The sequence below is a fragment of the Hippocampus zosterae genome, chromosome 1, assembly GCF_025434085.1.
Source record: "Hippocampus zosterae strain Florida chromosome 1, ASM2543408v3, whole genome shotgun sequence".
Taxonomy (NCBI): Eukaryota; Metazoa; Chordata; class Actinopteri; order Syngnathiformes; family Syngnathidae; genus Hippocampus; species Hippocampus zosterae.
Genome location: NC_067451.1, coordinates 10,896,041 through 10,916,682, shown reverse-complemented (window position 1 = coordinate 10,916,682; position 20,642 = coordinate 10,896,041). Strand labels below are relative to the sequence as shown.

Genomic DNA, 20,642 nt, shown 5'->3' with positions numbered 1-20,642 from the left:
CTCTGAGTGATTTTTTTGAGCTGAGTTGAGACTTTTTAAACTTGTGCACTTTATATTACTTTGAAGTTAATTCCAGAACAGTGAAAACTCTCAAATATCTTTTGCGAAAAGTAAGCACATCAAAGTTCAAAATCAAGGGCCTATCTATCTATATCTATTTATCTATCTATCTATCTATCTATCTATCTATCTATCTATCTATCTATCTATCTATCTATCTATCTATCTATCTATCTATCTATCTATCTATCTATCTATCTATCTATCTATCTATCTATCTATCTATCTATCTATCTATCTATCTATCTATCTAATTTTTAATAGAGCCCTAGACATGACATGAGGGAGGAAAAAAATAATTGCAGCCATAATCCATCTATCCATCCATTTTCATGTCCGCTTTATCCTCACAAGGGTTGCGAGGGGAGCTGGAGCCTATCCCAGCCATCTTTGGACAGTAGGCTGGGGACACAGCCAATCGCAGGGCACACAGAGACAAGCAACCATCAGCTCTCACACTCACACCTAGGGACATTTTGAGTGTTCAGTCAGCCTGCCATGCATGTTTTTGGAATGTGGAAGGAAACCCACGCAGGCCCGGGGAGAACATGCAAACTCCACGCAGGAATGCCGGAGCCGGGATCGAACCCACGACCTCTGTACTGTGAGGTTGATGCAGTAGCCACTCTGGAAAATACATTACAAGTGTAAATAAGGACAAACTGTGGTTCAAGGACAGAACCTTGAGGAACTCCCTCAATTTTATTTTTACTTATTCACAGTTTGTTGATTTGAAATTTGAGTTCACCCCAATGTTTTTGTTGAACTGTCATTCAAGAACAGAACTGTGCAGAACTGCTGTCCCGGGACACTTACTCCTATCGTGTACCTGAGAAAAATATGTCTGGAGCCCTGCTCAAAACAATCATTTGAGATTTCCTGCAGTATGTGTATAACAGTTACATACTCACATACTCACTCACATCATATTCTTAGGTAGTGATGTCACAACTGCTTTTGCTCATGTTCATGAAGTCATGCATTAGCATAATCTTCAAGTTGGAAGCGGGATGTGTAAATCTAAGATTGTAATCTTAAATGTAATCACCCCATGAACCCGCTCAGGTACATGTAATTAAGGCAATTACATGCAGTCATTGAAGGAGGCCAAAGGTCTGCAGACAACACTTTCAATTATTAGACTGTGACCAGCCTCATTAGGTATCAAGGAAATTCATTAAGGAAGGTCTGACAGAGACAAACAATTGTACATTACCAGCTTGAGCCCAACTCAATCTGATACTCGGAGATAAAATATGATTGGGCTGTATTGTACGTAAAGGGTCACTATTAAGTGACTTTATATTGTCAATTTTCAATTTTTCCTTGGGCATTTGTAACCGTGCGCTATGTTTTCAAAACCAGGTAAAACATCACAGTAAGGATCCTGAGACACATTTATTCATTGATATTTTATTCTAGAGCAAAGTTGATTTTTTGCAAACAGCACGTGACAAGCTGAACCTTACCCTTCATGGAAATGTAACTTCATTTGAGCTCTTTCGTGGAAAGAACAGGGCATGCTAGAGGAGCCCCTCTTTAATCTCAGGAGAAGCTACACTTTCTTTAAAGCTCACCGTCTGTGGGATTTGCACACACACACACACAAACACAGACGCAAGCGCCCGCATTTATTTTTGATGCAGCTCTGGTTGAGCAGCAGAGGAAGCCCCGGGGGAAATCAACCTCTTAATGCACCTCAGATGCCGACTTAATGAGAATTTAGCACTTCGACGATTTTTATCGCTTAGCAAGTCGCTTCTTTATGAGGATATCTTCATTTTGATCCCATCTTGAATTTTTCTCAAAAGCAGCTCACCAAGAGTGACGCAACCAGGCAGACACACACGCGTACATGTTGTACTTCCGATACTTGGACTTCAAAGCAGAGGTGTTTGTGGTCTGTCTGGTGAAGAAGGAACTGAGCCTAAAGGCGAAGCTCTCAATTTACCCGTCGATCTACATACCAACCCTCACCTATGGTCATCAACTATGGGTCGTGACCAAAAGAACGAGATCCCGGATACAAGCGGCTGAAATGACTTTTCTCCACAGGGTGTCCGGGCTCTCCCTTAGAGATAAGGTGAGAAGCTCGGTCATCCGGAAGGGACTCAGAGTCGCGCCGCTTCTCCTCCATGTCGACAAGAGCCAGATGAGGTGGCTCGGGCATCTGATAAGGATGCCTCCTCGACGCCTCCCTGGTGAGGTGTTCCGGGCATCTCCCATCGGCAGGAGGCCTCTGGGATGACCCAGGACACGCTGGAGAGACTAATGTCACCCAGCCGGGCTGGGAACGCCTCAGGATTCCCCGGGAAGAGATGGAAGAAGTGGCTGGGGTGAAGGAAGTCTGGGCTTCACTGCTAAAGCTGCTTCCGCCGCTACACATTTTTCTGCCAGCTTTTCACTTTTGCCCCTCACTTTCCTACGTTTGCTAACAGAGCTCCATTGTGCTCTCATTCTCTGCGAGAGTACACAGCCCGAGTATTTTGCCTTATGCGTTATTGTTTGCATTGCTTCAAATGCACCTTCTCTCCACATGACATCACATGCCAACACACTTATTGGTCTATATATGGATTCTTTACAATCTGCCGCGCCCCCGCTATTCCCTTGTGTGCGCAGGCCTCAGGAAAACCAGCCATCGAGGTGTCTCATTTCCTGGAGTGGATGAGCCTGGAGCCCCAGTCCTTGGTTTGGCTACCTGTACTGCACCGGGTGACCGCGGCCGAGTCCACCAAGCACCAGGCCAAATGTTACATTTGCAAACAATGTCCCATCAAAGGCTTCAGGCAGGTGGAAACGTCACAGTGTCAAAATGTTTACCTCTGATTCATCATTTATCGAGTAGCAAGAGCAATTAGGAAATTACACGTCAAGCAGTGGCCATACTGGGATAATCAGGTTATCGACCTTGCAGGACAGACCGCTTGCTTGCATGCATGCATGAATGAATGGACCAAAACCTGAGCATCAAGCCTTCATTCTGCAAGCCCGCGTTGAGTTTTGTTGCTCTTGGCAGGTATCGCAGTTTAAAGCAGTTCAACGTGGACATCTGCCAGACGTGTTTTCTAACCGGACGCACTACCAAGGGCAAGAAGCTGCACTACCCCATCATGGAGTACTACACCCCAGTAAGATAAGCGTTTATGCACCCTCCTTTGATTAGGCTTTGATAGCTACAATTAAATCAGCATCTGCTAGTTTTTATTTTGCACACATGGCACAGGAGGGTTTGTGTTTCTTTGAGCATAGTTTATGTCAGGCGGTGATTCACAACCACTGTGCTGTGGGAGATCATTAGATGTTTCACTCACCGTAACTGGTTGGAAAATTGTTATTTATTCACTACAACTAATGTATGTGTGTTCATCTATCTATGCCACTGGTAAAAGTGACAAGCACAACAATGAAATGGTTTTAAACGAGATGGCAGGAGGTACAATTCATCTGTGTAGCTACCTGTTTTGATGAATACAACAAAATAGCTTTGAGGTCAACTACATGTGGGTGTAAATTGAGACAATATCGTCACTATTTTAGTATACCGAATACTTTCTTGGTGACATTTTGGTTGGTGGTCTTCTATGAGCTTTTCTTGAAATTACAGTATGTGCCTGAGCTCAAAAGTTGGGAATCAATGATGTAGTGAAATACAACACCGAAATTGAAAAGATCTTTCAAAGTGAAATTATTGATTTGTTTCTAAATATATTCGACACGTTTGAGCATAATCACAGAAAAGATGCATAAAGACTGAGCCATTGCTAAAACGGTGCCTTGTCATGTACGTTGTGGATAACTTGCTCCTCCCCAAGTGTATAAGAACTTTGAACCTTTGCCCACATCAGCGGTTGTCCTGTTATGATGTGCATACAGCGAACTAGCTCTGCCTCCATCCAAAAATCGTATCTTCTCTTCGGATAACCTGCTGGCGTGGCCTCCTTGGAGTGCCTTGTGGTTGACCATGAGTGTGTGTGTGTATCATATAGAGAAAGCGGTTGTCAAACTTTTTGGGCCCAGGGAAAAAATATAACATTTTTTTTCTACTACAGTGTCCCCCCTAATTGTCACAGGAGGTACGGGATTTCTTTTTTGGGTTACAATAAATTCATATTTGGTTTATACTTCTTATTGCAGCAAGAATATGAATCAGTATTTGTCGTGCATAACATCGATAGACCACATCGTCTCTTCGTCATTTTCTACAAGTAACATGACAAAAAAAAAAAGTCTTTAATCAGTCTCTAACCCCGTCTTCTCCCGCCATGCATTTGCCGACTCTCCGCCGCTCTCCACCTTCACCCTCCAGACCACTTCGGGAGAGAAGATGAGGGACTTCGCCAAGACTCTGAAAAATAAGTTTAGATCAAAGCAGTACTTCACCAAGCACCCTCAGAGAGGTTACCTGCCCGTTCAGTCTGTGCTGGAGGCTGACAGCTCAGAGACGTGAGTCCAACTTTTTCAAAAATGTAATTTTATATGTCACCCACCCATCTCTCTGAACTCCTTTTCATGTGTTCCAACCGATAAAAAAACAAGTCTCCAGAGAACATGGTCATTTAATTAGATATAGTTGTCAAAACAAACCAAAGCTATCAAAATGAATGAAATAAAGTGCAAACAAAATACGACGGGCACCTAAGCCTCAGGCCATGATTTATTTTTACCTCCTCTCACTTGTTCGTGGCCAGACTTTTGTCTGCATTTTTTTTCTTCTTTTACTGCATAACATGTTCTAACTCATATTAGTTCTTGTCATTAAACCAAAATACATGTTTAGGTTTTTAACCCTTCAAATTCCTCTCAGGTTGCACAGATTGTAAAATGACCTAATGTTTTGTTGTTGTTTTTTTTCATTCTCAATCTCGCTTTTTTCTGATATTGGTTGTGAGCTTCCAGTTCTAATAATCATGTAGTTCTTCTCCAGGTTCAGCAGAGGTTATCTCCACTTCTTAAAACACAAATTGCATCATACATTTGTCCCATCGGAGTGCAGCAAGCCATAAATTGATAAAGGATGTAAGCTGGACGGAAATACCTGCAGGAAAAAATACAATTATGTTGAGACTTGAGTGAAACATATTTTATCCAAATGATATGATTCTATACAATTCAGTTAAGACAAGACCGGGGCTGTTTTGGGACCATGAAAAAAAACCCCGATATGATTGTGAATGAATACAGACGAACATAAGTGTCAGAAAACATTTCACTGGACATTTTTTTTAATTTTGGTGTGGCCTGACATGGTTTTCGTTATTGCTAGAGGAACTTGGGACTTATTAGCACTAATCAGGGGGTCGAATCAGAGATGAGGAACACTAATCACGAAGGAGCTGATCCAAGAAAGGCATCAGCACACACAGATTTTCATATCCGGGCACTTTTAGCAATACAGGTTGACATCATGAAAATACCGGTACTATCATATAACACACACGCCCACGCAGACAGTCGGAGGCTGATGATCCTGCCCAGATATTTGTACTCCTCCGACGGGCTCTACGGGAGCACTCGGCATCACCAAAATGTTTTCGGGCTCACACACAATGTTCACATGAGCTCATTTGAGCCAAAGGGGGGGAACGAGTGCAATGAGACTAAAATCCATGAAGTCATCAGGAAGCAAAGCTGAAGGCGCTTCGCGTGCCCACATTAGCATGTTTATGGGATGGCAGCCTGTGAATGTGATGTAATATTGTTGGATCCTTTATTTTAAGGCTACTTTAAATAAACAAGAGGGGATTTTCGGTAAAGGGAACAAACTGTATAATTTGGATAATGGAATCAAGATGTAACTTTTTACACTTCTTAAAACTACCTTTGAGACGATCGAGTAGACCTGCACAGAAAACGAGACACCATCTCAATGTGAATTGAACTATGAGACTTTTTTTAATGGTGTACCTAATTTAACTTTTTATTTTGTTTATATTTAAACTAAATCAAAAATGTTTTCCGTAATTTATTACAATAAAGAAAGGAAATTATGTCCTGTGCCTGTACCATTTCTGTTGTGCAACAGGCTAAAATATTTTAGTTTAAAATGGCTTACCTTAACTAGAATCCCGCGTTGCGTTGTGACCAGATTAGAAAAGTGATTGGTTATTTCTGCTCTTCGAGCTGTAAATAGTAAATCCTTGTCATGGCAAACATTCCGTTAACTCTTTTTGTTCTTCTTCCGTTTCTTCTTCTGCCTTTTTTGGGTGGTGAGCAAATATTTTGGGTGCATTAACACCACCACTAAAAGCATTTGTGAGCTGCCAAAAGAAAGTCAACATGATTAGGGAACGGGGATTTTGGGTGCCAATCCAAGCTCTAATTTTAATATGTACACATTGCACTTGAGTATAAGTCGCCAGCCAAAGTCTGAAAAAAAAAAACAACACAGACCACTTAACATCATCACAGTATATCAAGTCAGCATGAAATACACTTATGGTGGTGACTCAAATCAAGGCATTGCTTCATATCCACAGGGGTGGCCAGACACAGAGGCAGCTGGCGAAAGTAAAACCTCTCATGAGCACTTGGAAAGAGTAATTCATGCCTTTGTCATATCCCGGCTGGATTACTGTAATGCACTTTATTTGGGAGTCAGCCAATCCTCCATGAAGCGTCTCCAGTTGGTCCAGAATGCTGCTGCTGGTCTCTTGACTGGTACTCGTAAGAAGGAGCACATAACTCCTACGTTGGCATCCATTCATCGGCTCCCGATACATTTTAGAGTTCTTTTTAAGATCCTATTATTTGTTTTCAAATCTTGAAATGGCCTCGCTCCCCCTTACCTGCGGACCAGACCTTATTAGAAGTACCGAGAACTAAGCGGAGGCTCAGAGGGGCTTGAGCCTTTTCCATTGCTGGTCCCTCTCTTTGCAATGACCGCCCTACTGAACATTCGGCAAGCCCCCTCGCTGCCCATCTTTAAAACTTGTCTCAGAACTCACTTGTATTCTTTGGCATTCGAGTCAGCATGACTTAGATTTGTTCTTGGTTTTACTGTTTGGTGCTTTCTACTGTCTTCGTTATTAATTTTTTGTTTTATCGTTGCATATATGATATTTGCTCCATGTACAGCACTTTGTATACTGTGATGGCTGTTTTAAAATGCTCTAGTTGAGTTGAGTTGAGAGTCAAGGGCTTCTCTCTTGCCCCAACACAACCGCTACTAGACAGAGTACAGAGAGAACATGCAAAAATTACACAGCAAGACCTGGTCGCAATAAACAAAAATGAAAATCAAAAAGAAAAGTCTTTACCTCAATGCTTCCTGATTCTGGATTATCCTGGCAATATATCCGGGTTATTTTTTCATTGTGCCATCATATATGTATTTGTGATGATGTATTTCGAGTGTCATTGTGTTTCCCAGGCCGTGCTCGTCCCCTAAGCTGCCCCATGCAGACACGCACAGTAGGATTGAGCATTATGCCAGCAGGTACGTCTCTCGCTCTGCCGCCGCATTACCATCTCTCTAATTCACTCACCCTGCTGTCTGCTCTCTTAATCCGGGTTCCCTGTTTACGCATTTTTGCCCCCTCTGCCCGTTTCCTGATCCCCGCAAGGCTCAGATTGAAATATTGATCCGGCAGAGCGTGTGCTTCAAGAACAGGGCTCCTCAGATGTCCCCTGTGAAATGAGTCACAATCCTAATGCCAATTAAACCAATTAAGCACAGCATAGTAACCCTAAATGGCATAGGGAAAAAAAAAGTTGTCATGTTTAAAAAAAAGTTTTTTTTTTTAAAGATAAAAAAATCTAGAGCCATTCCAACGACATATTTTGGGATTATGTCATTGATTTATTTGCTGCTTTATTTTTCTAAAGTCAAGTTGTCATGTCAAAATTCATTCACTGCCAACCCCTCCCAGTTAACACGCATCTTCGACATGCAGTCTGCCCCCCTTTTTTAGAATCTCAGCTCGTTTCACCTTCAGCACAAACATTAGCCGATTTAAAACAGCTTGTTGTGTTGTTTGTGTATATATTGCGTATTTGTTAGCTTTTGTATGTGTGTGGTTGGAGGTCAGCGGGGTCCAGTGTGCCCAGTAGCTTGTCACGGGCCGGGCTACTGAGCCCACTGGTCACCTGGGAGCTGTCCTCATGGATCAGTGTCTCTTTGACAGATTAGAAACAGGACTGCTGCACCCCTGAAGGCTAAACACGCACACATCCATTAATGCGGCTCGTGTGCATGCTGCAAAATGTGCTGTTGTGTATTACTTCCCCCAAGGTCTTTGCTGCTCTAACACGCCACCTAAAACTCGACTCTGAGCCACATATCTATTTCTCCATCTTTTTTTTTGCCATCTTCTTGCTTTCCTTTTTTGTAAATCCTCGATGTTGCTCTATTATCTCCTATGAGCTGCTGAGCCGGTGGTAATTTGATCGAAAATGGGCCACAAAAAAGGTGTTGATCGTCCTCCATGCCACAAATAGTGTGTTCCACTTCAAATTTGTTGTATTGTATTGGGTTTTGCTGGTGCATTTAATCCCAGTTTGGCGAAAGCAGATAAGGAGTCCAATGTCATTAATTCATCGCCATCCTCTCCTGCTCAATGTCGATCACAAATCTAACATGGCTGCGTTTAGATTTATGATTGGATAAATTGTGAGCAGCGCAGCAAGTGATAAATTAATTTTCTCCCTTCAGCAGCTGAACAAGTTTCATGTTTTTATGACATGGTGACAGCCGACAGTGACCATCTGTTGTCCCTGTTGTATACATATTGTGTATTTTGCCCTGAAGATTAATAATAATTATTATAATTTTTAATTTTTTAAAAATTAATTAACTTTTTTGCTACATTACAAAAAAAGCTTGTGTCAAGGCATCCTCTGACCTCTGCGTGACCCCTGTTCCTTCTGTTCAACATGTTTGGTGGTTCTTATTTTAGTCTTTCTCTGTTCTGAGATTCCCTTCAAAGAGCGCCGGGTGCAATGTTTCTGCCAATGTGGTGGGAACTCACACAGGGCTTGAGACTGTTTCAGGCTCCTTCTTGAATTCCGTTACTACTTTCCCAGGGAAAATCTATGGCTTGTCCAGTTTCCAGATGATCAACATTTAACGTGCTGGTAAAGCTAAAGTCCATTTCGTTAGACGTGTGTGAAATGTCACTCATTTATTTTTTCTTTTGTTTTTATTTTTGTGTGTTTTCAGTCTGGCTATTTTTCTTGCTGTTTATTGTAAATTTCTTTCCCTTTCTTGCACCAATAATGATAACATATACTGTACCTGATAACATGATAGGCTGTCTACTGTGGTGACCGCTGTAGTTCAGCACTGCTTCTCTTTTTTTTATAGCCCGATATACTATTATACATGCGCACTGGCTTTAAAATAAAGCACCAACAGGAGAAGCTTGATCAAGCCATGTGACAAAAAACTGCAGTTAATTTTATCTCGCTTAACTTCCAGTGTGATCTGAGCGCCATCATAATCGGATTAGACAGCACCTCTTGACTCCTTTCGTCATGTACGTTCACTCTGCCTCCACCTGCCATCTGATACGTGGTTAATACCCACTCAACCACTCAGAACTGGCAACCTGTTCAGGGTGTCCCCCACCTACTGCCCAAAAGAAGCTGTGATAGGTTCCAGCACTCCCGCGACTCTTGTGAGGAGAAACAGACTAAAAAAAATGGATGGATGGAAAGACCATGAATGTTCTACACAGTTTGGTTGATGATCGCTTTAAAGAAATTATTTAACAGGTGTGCCGTTGCACTCTGTATGTAATGAGGTGAAAAGAGTGAAAACTACACTAGCTTGAGCATTTTCTGCAACATTTCCATGCTCTAAAAACAATCAGCAAGGAAATAATGCTAAGCAATCCAATGTCCCCAAATATTTAGTTTTTTTTAAAATTGAAAGTATTAACTTTGTGCCCCTTTTCTGATATTATCATGCCCTTCTCTCTCTCTCACCCCCTCCTCCCTCATTAGTGTAACAATGGGGAAAATTACAAATGCAGTACCATGAATATTTATACTGCCAATATGAAGTTCAATGGAAAATCTCGACTTTTATGGCTTGTTATGTGGGAGTCTGAAAGGCATGTCATTTACACACAAAAAAATGCTAATGTATTTTTGGGCTGCTAAAAGGTTAAGAAGAGAATTAATTGCTCCCATTCGAGCATTGAGATGAGCAAGTGTCCCTAATTTTGTTGCCATTGAGTGATTGAAATAAGTTTTCAAAACAAAATCTAGCCGCAGACTGCCCTTCTTCCTTCCGTCTTCTTGTGTGAGAACAGGATACACAAGTTCATGTCTTTCATCATCAGCTCTTATATTGTACAAGCGGGGTTATTTATTTATTTTTTTATGGGTGGAAGTGAAGAGAATCTACCTCTCAGAACTCTGCGGGACGTTGTGGTTTTTTCCATTTACTTTCACTTGTATTCGTTCAATAAAAAAAGTAAGGCACACATGTAGAGTGCGCCCTCATCCGTGATACGTGAAAAAGTAGACTCCCCCCGATGAGGATTTTTTTTGTATGCGGGTACCAGCATTTTTAAAATATACACATATTTATTGAAATCTTTTATTATAAACATCTCTGACGGTGTAGCCGCCATTAGCCTCCAGCTAGCTCCTGGCCAGCTATCCCTGCGCAGCCGATGTGTTTATGGTTAGACAATTAATCGGTATAGATGAGGAAGAGGCAACGAGAGACGTGCTGCCCCTTTCGGACAAGCCCAATCTCTCTCTTTCTCTTTTTCCCATGCGCGTGGATAAGTGCCCGTTCCATGTACAGTACAGGCATGCACAAAACCTCTGACTCATTTGGCTTTTTTTTTCTGAATACAGTACTTTGGGAAAAAAAAAACCGTGATGCGTGATATAGCGAGGCATCAGTGTACTTTTAAAACAGACACACGCGGGTCAGACAAGATGACCTGTCGCCTCTCTCATGCTTATCAACTGCTTGAGGAGGAATGTCTTTGTGGATCCAATTAATTAGCGTTGGGCTTCAGGGACCAAGTGCATGACCGTATTTTAAAAGATGGTCTTGAAGATGCAGCAGCCACTCTCGTGTGGTACACCGATCCTTAAGGACACCTGTTAAGATGTTGGTTCTAGAGGTAAGATCTTCGGGTCGGGTCGGGCCTTAAAATGTCAATAATTGCTTCGGGTTTGGGTCGGGTCAGGCTTCTCTCTCACTGACTTGTTTTTTTTTTTCGAGGCCGTCAATAGTTTTGGCCACGAGAGACTGTGGTTCGCAAAAAAACAGAAGTCGCCTCATCACAACACGTACTGTACTAAACTCTCGCAATGACAATTCAAATAACTCCTTCCTGTCTCTATGATCCACCCATCATTTTTCTTTTTTTTGTCTCTCTGCTTCTCTCTCTTATTGTGTTATTTTCAACCCGTCAAAATGACGGACGGCCTTAAATTTTCCTTGTCCACTCTCCAAAAAATGTCGGTTAATGTAACCTCTTCAGAAACAGAATTATAAGAGATGTAAATGTTTATACAGTCTTGTTTAACTCATATTTCGTTCCAAAAGACGGGCTTTGTTATAAGAAATCACCCCTCCTCCTCCTGAGTCCTCACAAATAAAATATGAAATGCTCGGGCCTGCAAATCAAGCGAAGTGACCGGGCTCGGGCCGGGTCGGGCTTAAATACCCTCAGGCGGTTTGGGTCGGGCTCAATTTTTTAGGACCGATCTTAGCTCTAGCTGGTTCGCAAAACTTTTACACCAAGCGCTTACTTAAAAATGCAAATGATATAAGGCGTTCCAAGTCGTAGCGTATTGAACAATAATTAACACAACAGTGTAGGCCGAGTGTTCATCAATAATGAGTCAGGTGTTTTAGTCCTAAAATGAATACGCGATCGCGATCGACGTATTGGGCACCCTTGGTGTGGTAAAATGCATTTGGAGCAGTTTAGTGCCACCCAGCCGCCGCTGTGTGAAGATTACGCTTCATTTAATTGGAGGTTAGTGACATTCTCCTGGGCGGTAATTAAACAGGAAGCGCACACACCAACTCTTGTGATGAAGACGATGCTCGGGAGGCCGCTAAATTCCACGCTGGGATGCGTTTTATCTCCATTCACTTACTTTCATGATACTCAAGACAGGCACGAGGAGAAAACAAAATAATCACACTTTTCTCATTCACCCCAATTACATTTGGGATGTTCTAGTATGCTTTTCCTGACTCATTTATGTATGTATGCATTTTGCTTTTTAGCAGAAACCTGAAGGTTTTGTGACTCGAAATGACTTAGCCTTGAGCTACAATGCTATCCGGCATTTCTACATTAATTTATTCACCGATTTCTCACTGACTTAGTAATTTGGCGCCATCCGATGGCACCTTAGTGCAAGGAACTATGTTGAAGTTGGTTTGAGGACCTTCATTTAGACTAATCATTTTTTTCTGGGCATCTTATGGCATCTATAAGCAATAGTAATTCTTTAAGTGGGTGTTCATTACACTTATTGTTCTTATTGACAAATGAACCAGACAGTCACTGTGTGTGTGTGTGTGTGTGTGTGTGTGTGTTGTATTTTTTAGATTTAATTGCACAGCACTTTAAGTCTCATATGAAAAGTGCAATATAGTTTGATTGATTGATTGATTGATTGATAAAGAATCAGTGATACCCCATCGTGAACACTTCATTCCAATATCCTGTGAAAATTTGATTTTTATATTTAGTTGTAAATTTAATTGGAAATAATGCTTTACTTAAACATGAAACAGTTTTGGAATAGTTTGAGAAAAAAAAGAATATGATTCATGTTGTTTGTATTAAAGGATGTCAGTTACCAGTTCTTGTACGCAATCATCCTCACACAGCGGTTATGAGCTTCCTTGTTGATGCCAAGTCGAGTCGTCTTCATCACATGAAATGGAATGATGTTGCTATCCTCGGTCCAGGACCTCACTGCAAACTCGCCGGCTTGTTTTATTGCCTCCCTAGCTGGTAGACAGCATACACAACTGTTTGTTGTTGTTTTTTTTAAAGGAATTGTATCTCCCTTTCCTTGTTGACATTTTTATTAATCCTCCTTTCAGGCAGACGCTACTTTGTTCTGTTCCTGCCACTCTGCAGTATTGTCACTTAGAAGTTTACAGGCAGCTTTTTTTTGGGTTACTTGTACTCCACGAGAGTCAAAGTTAGCCACAGTGCCTTACAACCATCAGCTGTGCTTATCTTTCTCTTTTTTTCTCTCTCTCTACTGTGGGGGCATGAAAAAAAATTGTATTCCAACGTGGGAGCATATCAAATGTGTTGATTTTGTTCTGTCTTTTATTTGATGTGACACTTTCTCTTAACTCTTATATGTGGCTGTTTCTGTACCTCTGTGGGTAAATGCATGTGTGCATGTGTGCATATTTGTAGATTGGCGGAGATGGAGAACCAGAACTGTTCCTTCTTCACGGACAGCCTCTCTCCTGATGAAAGTCTGTGAGTATGCCGCCATTCCTGCAATGCAATCATACTCACTAGCGCCACCGGCTTGCAACATGATTGTTTGCGTGTGCGCACTGCATGGCATGCAGTTTTACCTCACTGGTAATATGTAGTTATCCTACTAAATTCTCTTCAAAGTAAGGACAAAAATCGTACACTTACATGGACCTCATGAAGGATGTCAAGGATATCGAATAAATGCCCAAACAGCCTCTGGTCTATTTAATCTAATTACCTTTATTGTGTAGCTGTATTGATAGGCTTGTTTCATGCATGTCTGACTGTGAGGGTAAACATTTTGACAAATAATCCCAATGACCCACAGCAAGTGGAATGTCGCACAAAATTGGCATTGAATTAAAGTGGGAGCACAAAGCCCGCTGTGTGTGCGTGCGTGTGTGACCGTGTTCATACATAGCTGTCTGAATCCTATTTGTGTTCATGTACACCATTGGTGTCAAAACCAAGGCCCGTGGGACAAATCTGGCCCGCCACATAATTTTATGTGGCCCGCGAAAGCCCATCAAGCATGTCAACTTCCATGATGCTTCTGAAAATGCATCCATTTTCCGAACCGCTGAATCCTCACTAGGGTCGCGGAAATCTGTACCAAAATTTAAAATGATCATATGTAATAAATGAGCTGTTTTCTTGTTCCCAAACCCCTCATTATAATCGCTTAAATAGCTGAAGAAAAGATTATTCTTGACTTCTTAATATGGTTTCACAGTCATAATGGCTCTCCAAGCGAAATGGCAACTGCAGTGTGGCCCGCAAAAAAAATGAGTCCCTCCCCCCCGATGTAAAATTACCATAAATACGGCTGGACCTTGACAATTGACTGCTTCAGTTTTTCAAGTTAGGAGACGTTGCCTAGTAAATGTATATATTTTTCGCTTTGTATTGTGAGCCAAAATGGAAGTTTTTTTCGGATACGAAGCTGTGCCAGTGAGGTGGAGTGGGAGGGGGTGGGGGGGTGGATACAGCATGTTTGACCCTTTCGGCTGTTTATGGTACAAATGGTCAAACACAAATACACAATGAAAACACTCACAAGGAGCATGAAGCACATGCTCACAATGAGCTAAAATAGCAAAAGGCCAACCCAGCTTTACTGCGGTTCCAGGTGTCACTCACTGGGCCACGCCTCTGAAAGGCACACATCAACACCCGAAACTAAGCAGGGGTTTACGTGAAAATCAGGGTAGGCTCACACTCAAAAAGAGCAGATGCATGGGGGTCCACATTGTTTTGTAATTATTTTTCTTCATTTCATTAATTATTTTATTACTTACAGTAAGTGAAATCCACAATTTTTGCACAAGTCAAGGTACTGCTGTGTTTCCTTGGACCAATTACTGTGCTACTTTGCTGTGGCGGCAGTATAGGGTGTTTCAGAAAGATTTTTTTTTAAAATCAATGGTTATGAACAGCAAAGCGCGAAGGATTGTTGGAGCCATTTGGTTTATTTTTTTTTTTCCATTTGTGTTTGTGTCTGTGAGCGAGTGGGCCTGTCAACTGTTTTTATCACGTTCTTGTGCAAATGGCGCTCTGATCTCAGGGTTTCTGTCTGCTGAGGTGTTCACATCAATGTTTCATTAGACTGAAGTTAATGTATGCGTACATTGACTTGAGCCAGAGAAAAGTGCACGTGCGCGCTCGTGTGCGTGTCTGTCAACCACAACATTCCCTAATGAGATCCACAACAGTCGCGTACGTCTGCCTTTACAACAATAATAATGCTCCGTTGATTGCAAACTGTCAAAGCGGCATTACATTAACAATGTTTACAATTGCAGTTGGCACTCCACTGCATCATACTCTGAGCCGTGTCGACTGTTTTTTGTATGATGCAACGTCATGTAATTCTACATTGATGCAAACTATAACGTCATTATATAATAATGTAATATTGATTCAGGGTGATTGCTTTTGTCAAAGAAACGTTGACCATACCCAGTGGTTAACTACCATAGTTTCATCAACGCAATATAGAGACGTCATGAAAAAGACTTTGACCGTCAGTATCTCTACTTACCAACGTCTCTTCATACGAAATTTTCAAGTTACAAAACTTTGCAACAGGAAAACATTGCGTCTTGTTACAAAAGAAATTTCAAGATACGAAAGTTAAAAATACAATATGGACTGATGCTCGCAGCTCCGAGTTTCCTGACGCAACATACTTAGAGCTGCTCTGCCATTGGCTACTACCCAGCATCATCCTGGCATCCCATTGGCTAAGAGCGAGTCCCGTATGTGTATGTGTGTTAAATAGATATGTCTCTATTGCAGCGTCCTCGTCATTCGCCCCGTTAGATTTACGTAAATGTGAATCACCTCGAAAAAGTGTTCACCCGAGCGATTGTTAACTATGCTCATGTTTGCCTTGGACATTTACGAAGGATTGTTAAAAGTCGACAAAAGCAAACGTCCTTGGATCAGTTATGTACTAGAGAGGACAAAAAAAAAACCCATGAGGACACAGTTAAAAGCTAAATGATCATAATTTTTATTCTTTACTGTATTCTTTGCTTTTTACATTATGTGCAACTCTCACTTATTGTGCAATAATCTAATCATAACATTTATTTGTTACATATTTTGATGCATTTTTATGCTTTAGGAAACATGTCTGAATTTTTTTTTGAGGGGGGGGGGGCTTGGAACGAATTAAGGCATTTACATGGAAAACGCGTCTCTACTTACAACATTTTCCATTTAAGAAATTTCTTTCAGAGCCAATTAATTTCATCAATAGTGGCACCACTCTAAGTCAGTCAACTGAAAATAAGTGCGTAGGTAAGTGAGCGTGCCTTCTACAGTGTGCCACGCGATGACTTATTCTCACTTTGAAGCGTAACTAGTTCATTGCGTTGTTTATAAACTTGGAATATTATATATGACAAAACCATCAACCAAAGAGCGCCTGTAATGTCTCTTGTACCCTGGGTAGAAGCTCCGTTGGTCATCGCTCGCTTGCTTTTGCCTGGCGTTACCATTTTTGTTGTTGCTGCTGCTGCCTCGTGCCTGGTGTGGTGCTGCCATGGTTCTGCTTTGTGCTGCCTGTGGCTCAGTGTGCTGTTTTCTGTGTGGGGTCGACTCAGAGATGAAGATCAGTACCTCCTGCGTCACCCCAGCCCGGCCTTGGACCAGGATTCTCCCTGCGGGCAGCTCATGCTGCTGGCCCACCTGGAGCACCAGGACAAGGAGCAGCTCCGGTGCACCCTTGCCCGCCTGGAAAACGAAAACAGGTGAATGGCTGAGGAGAAATGACGATCCCTCCTTGTAATTATTCTCATACGCAGGAGTTTCCTTTCACTTGATCCCTTTCTAGTTTCATTCAAGTGAGAAGCACAATATTTTCAAAGCACTTGAAACAATCAACAAATCATCTTTGAAAATGTTCCAGAAGGGTTTTGGAATCAGAGATGTACGGGAGAGGATTAGGGCCAATGAAGAAAAAATAAGGTTGGCAAGATTCTTACTTTAATCTCGGAATTCTGACTTTAATCTCAGAATTCTGATGAATTCAACGATGCTCCAGCCAGCCACTGTCATCCACATAAAGGGGGTCGATGTCAAGAGTGTTGTTTTTAACAACGTTATGTGGCGTCACAGGGACGTACCCATTTAAATTGGTTACGTTCTACTTATTCACAAATGTAAACTAGGTACATCCATTCATGACATTCGGACTACCAACGGAGCTACAAGCTCCATGGAGCACGTTAACTCCAAATGAAACAAACACGACGCACTGTTTACTCACACTCTGCTCCTCCAAAAGTGAAAGGATGTCCTCCGACACTCCTCGGCCACGCAAAAAGTCGCTGGGTGACGACTTGATGTCCTTTCTTTCAAGTCACGCCACACGCTGACGGTCCCCCCACAATTCATAGCTCCACGAACGTCACAAAGTCGGAATTCTGAGATTAAAGTCAGAATTCTGAGATTATAGTGAGAATCTCGCCAACCTTATTTTTTCTTTCTTCATTGGCCCTAATCCTCTTCCAAATTTGGCTCGTGGAGTGATTTTGCTCCATGAATCATGAATCAAAAATTGTGTTTTTGCATTCTGTGATGCCTATTCAGAGCACATCTGTCATTACTTGCAGACCTCCCGCTGTGAACAAACACTTTCACACGCCAAATCCTATTGAGCATGACGCGTGTGATATTATTTGCGCATATAAGGAGTTTCACACTCTTAGTGTGATTTCATTGAAAGTCTTTCAAAGTAATCCTTTAGTTCCAGTCTAGCAGGTCTCCCACATTGAGGATAACAAACACCCACAAGGCACTGGGCTGAAATGGAGGCAAAGTGGAGTGAGTGCACTGCTTGTCAGAGGCACTGGGCATTCACTCGCAAATAGTTTGCCGGTGAAAGAACGATAGCAGGATATCAGCGACAGAATGTCACGTTGAGCTCCAGGTAGCATTATTCTGATCAACACTACACGCGTATTAAAAGAGGAGGTCACAATATTTAGAGGGTTCACGGTCAAGGTCCCACTGTTTCCAAATTTGTATTTTTTTACACTTTGTAACTACTGTGACTTTGGGCAAGAGGAAGGGTACACCTGAGCATAAGCAGCCTTGATAATGGTTGGATGTCTGCTATTATGTTGTTCCGCCGTCATCTTATTTTGGGTGTACTTTCATTGTTTGTTTGTTTTTTGAACATAAAACCATATACAGTAGAAAACCGACAGAAAATAAAGTGAGTAAAATATTAAAAGGAAAGAGAAATCAGTCATCATTCAACAAGATTATTATGTTCAAGGGACATAAAAGACGTAAAGATTGTTGACCACTAGATGGCGGTACGCCGTTTTGTATTTTTCAAAATAACACATTTTTGTTGAAGATTTTCTAGGTGCAAAACCCCTTCTTATTCAAGAAGTTTAGTGAGCAAAAAAGTGTTTTTTTTTTCATCGATGCAATTTTAATTTCAATAGGCTGTTTGTCGATTCACTATATACGCTGTGGCATGCGCATTCTTGGTGAGAAAAAAATGTATTTCTATTTCCCCTTCGTGTTCTTTTAACAGCTCCATATCAACCCCTCCTAATTACTTGTGGTCCATCTTTCTGCTCAGGGTGCTCCAGAGCGAGTACCGGCGCCTCAAGTGGAAACACGAGGAAGCGGCGTCACTTCCCATGCTGACGGAGGCCGGCGAGGGCGGACCGGACTCGCCGGCGGCGGGCGGCCAACAGGACGAGGAACTCCTGGCCGAAGCGCGGGTCCTGCGGCAGCACAAAACTCGCCTGGAGACGCGCATGCAGATCTTGGAGGACCACAACAAGCAGCTGGAGTCGCAGCTGCGCAGGCTGCGAGAGCTGCTTCTTCAGGTAAACGCCTCCCGTAAAGATTCATTTCCTCCATGCTCCTTCCATGTGGTTTCATTTTATATTCAGGTGTGTGAAAATAGTAATATTTTAACAAGAAAGCTTTTGCGATCGTTGTATTTTTTAGTATGCTGATATTAAAGTCAAGATGTAATGAGTACGATGTACTACAAAACTAATGGTATACTCTAAAATGGTTCAATGGTTTTGTTGTTTACGATGATACTAGTGCAGCGTGTTATACCGGAGACAAATTCCTTGTGTGTTCTACATACTTGGCCAATAAAGATGATTCTGATTCTGATTCTGATGAGGGAAGCTAATCACATTTTATTACGTGAACTCAGAACCAGCGTTCACAAAAACAGGACGACATTCCCTCCAAAATATGCCATTTATTCTTGAAAATTATCATTTCATGTTTGTTTTCATGGCTCATCTGTTCCTGAAAAAAATTGCCTGCTGCTGTTGTAAATTGTTTTACAATTCATGATTTTTGGGCTATTTTGAAGAAAAGCTTCCTGCAGACATTCTATTCAGACACCTGGGAACTTGTGTTGGGAAAATGCAGAAAATGTCTCCTTTAAGTAGATGAGCACCTCTCCTGGAGGGAAATACACTATTTTACATTAAACGTGGACTTTAAAAAAACTCTTTATTTCCAGCATTGTTCCACACATTTGCGCCTCAATTTTCCAGTGAAGCAATCGTGTCCTTCCAAAAGCATCTGTCATGCAAAAATGTGCGACAGTTGTATGTTATTTACATACAGTTGACAGTTATTTACTTGTGACATAAAAATATTTTGTTTGCGATTTTCTAAAATTACTTCACAGTTGACTTTTAAGGCTGGTGGGTGGGAGCTGCCAATCATAGTCGTAATAACAGCAAAAACGTGCCGCGTGTGGCACGCCGCACGAAATGACACATGTGGGTCGCTTGCCGCATGTAGGGAAGGTATGCAACGGGAAGTAACAATTTCCCAAAATAGACGGAAAGGAACACAGCCGCCTCAAGAAAGACTTTAAATTCATATAATCCTTTTCTCCCTGGACCAGGATTTCACTTCCATTTCCTCTAGAAATGGGATCGGGGGGAAAAGGGCTTTTGTGTGGAATGGTCTGAGCCCCTTATATCCTCTACACGCGCACATACACACCAATGTGGCTTTGCTCACTCACCTTTGATCACAATTTCACTCAAAAATGTATTTAGAACAAAACCGTTTTTTCTATTTTATTAATATTGATCATTTGAAATGGCTTAAAGAGGAAATCAAATCCAAACTGTAATTTACCAATATGTTCTGTGCAGCCCCACTAGTATAAACATGATTAATATTGCATGGTGAAATATGAAATAAGCAGAAAAATCCACACTGTTTTTTCTCATCTCACGGGGAGGCCATTTTGCCACTTGCTATTGACTGAACATGACATCACTGTTGCTTTGGGTTTAGTGAACCTCCAATCGCAGCTCACCTATTTTCTGAGTTTGGTCGTATGACATTCACAAGCCGAGTCGTGATTGGTCATAGTCTAGCGTATCATTGCAGGAGTCACTGCCCAACCGAGTGCATTTCTCATTTGAATAATGAAGATACTAATGTGTGTGCGCTTGCGCGTTCTAACAGCCCAAAGAAGACTCCGAGGCCAACGGGTCAGAACCATCGACCTTGTCCTCACCCGTGTCTGGAGGGGGTCACCACGGGGGGGCAGCCAGCAGGGACACCACTGACACTGAAGCAGCAGGTTGGTGAATCCGCCCGATGTGGCTCCACCAGCACGACTAC

At 41.9% G+C, this 20,642-nt stretch overlaps 1 protein-coding gene across 2 annotated transcripts in view; it reads left to right on the top strand.

Moving 5' to 3' along the window:
• Positions 1-20,642, top strand: part of drp2 (dystrophin related protein 2) — a 156,396-nt gene that overhangs the window by 129,624 nt on the left and 6,130 nt on the right. For both annotated transcript variants that reach the window (XM_052087349.1, XM_052087431.1), the window contains exons 16-23: positions 2,683-2,849; positions 3,080-3,191; positions 4,370-4,506; positions 7,433-7,498; positions 13,428-13,493; positions 16,607-16,753; positions 18,601-18,853; positions 20,484-20,601. In XM_052087349.1, coding sequence (XP_051943309.1) covers positions 2,683-2,849; positions 3,080-3,191; positions 4,370-4,506; positions 7,433-7,498; positions 13,428-13,493; positions 16,607-16,753; positions 18,601-18,853; positions 20,484-20,601 — 1,066 coding nt within the window. The remainder of the gene's footprint in view (positions 1-2,682; positions 2,850-3,079; positions 3,192-4,369; positions 4,507-7,432; positions 7,499-13,427; positions 13,494-16,606; positions 16,754-18,600; positions 18,854-20,483; positions 20,602-20,642) is intronic.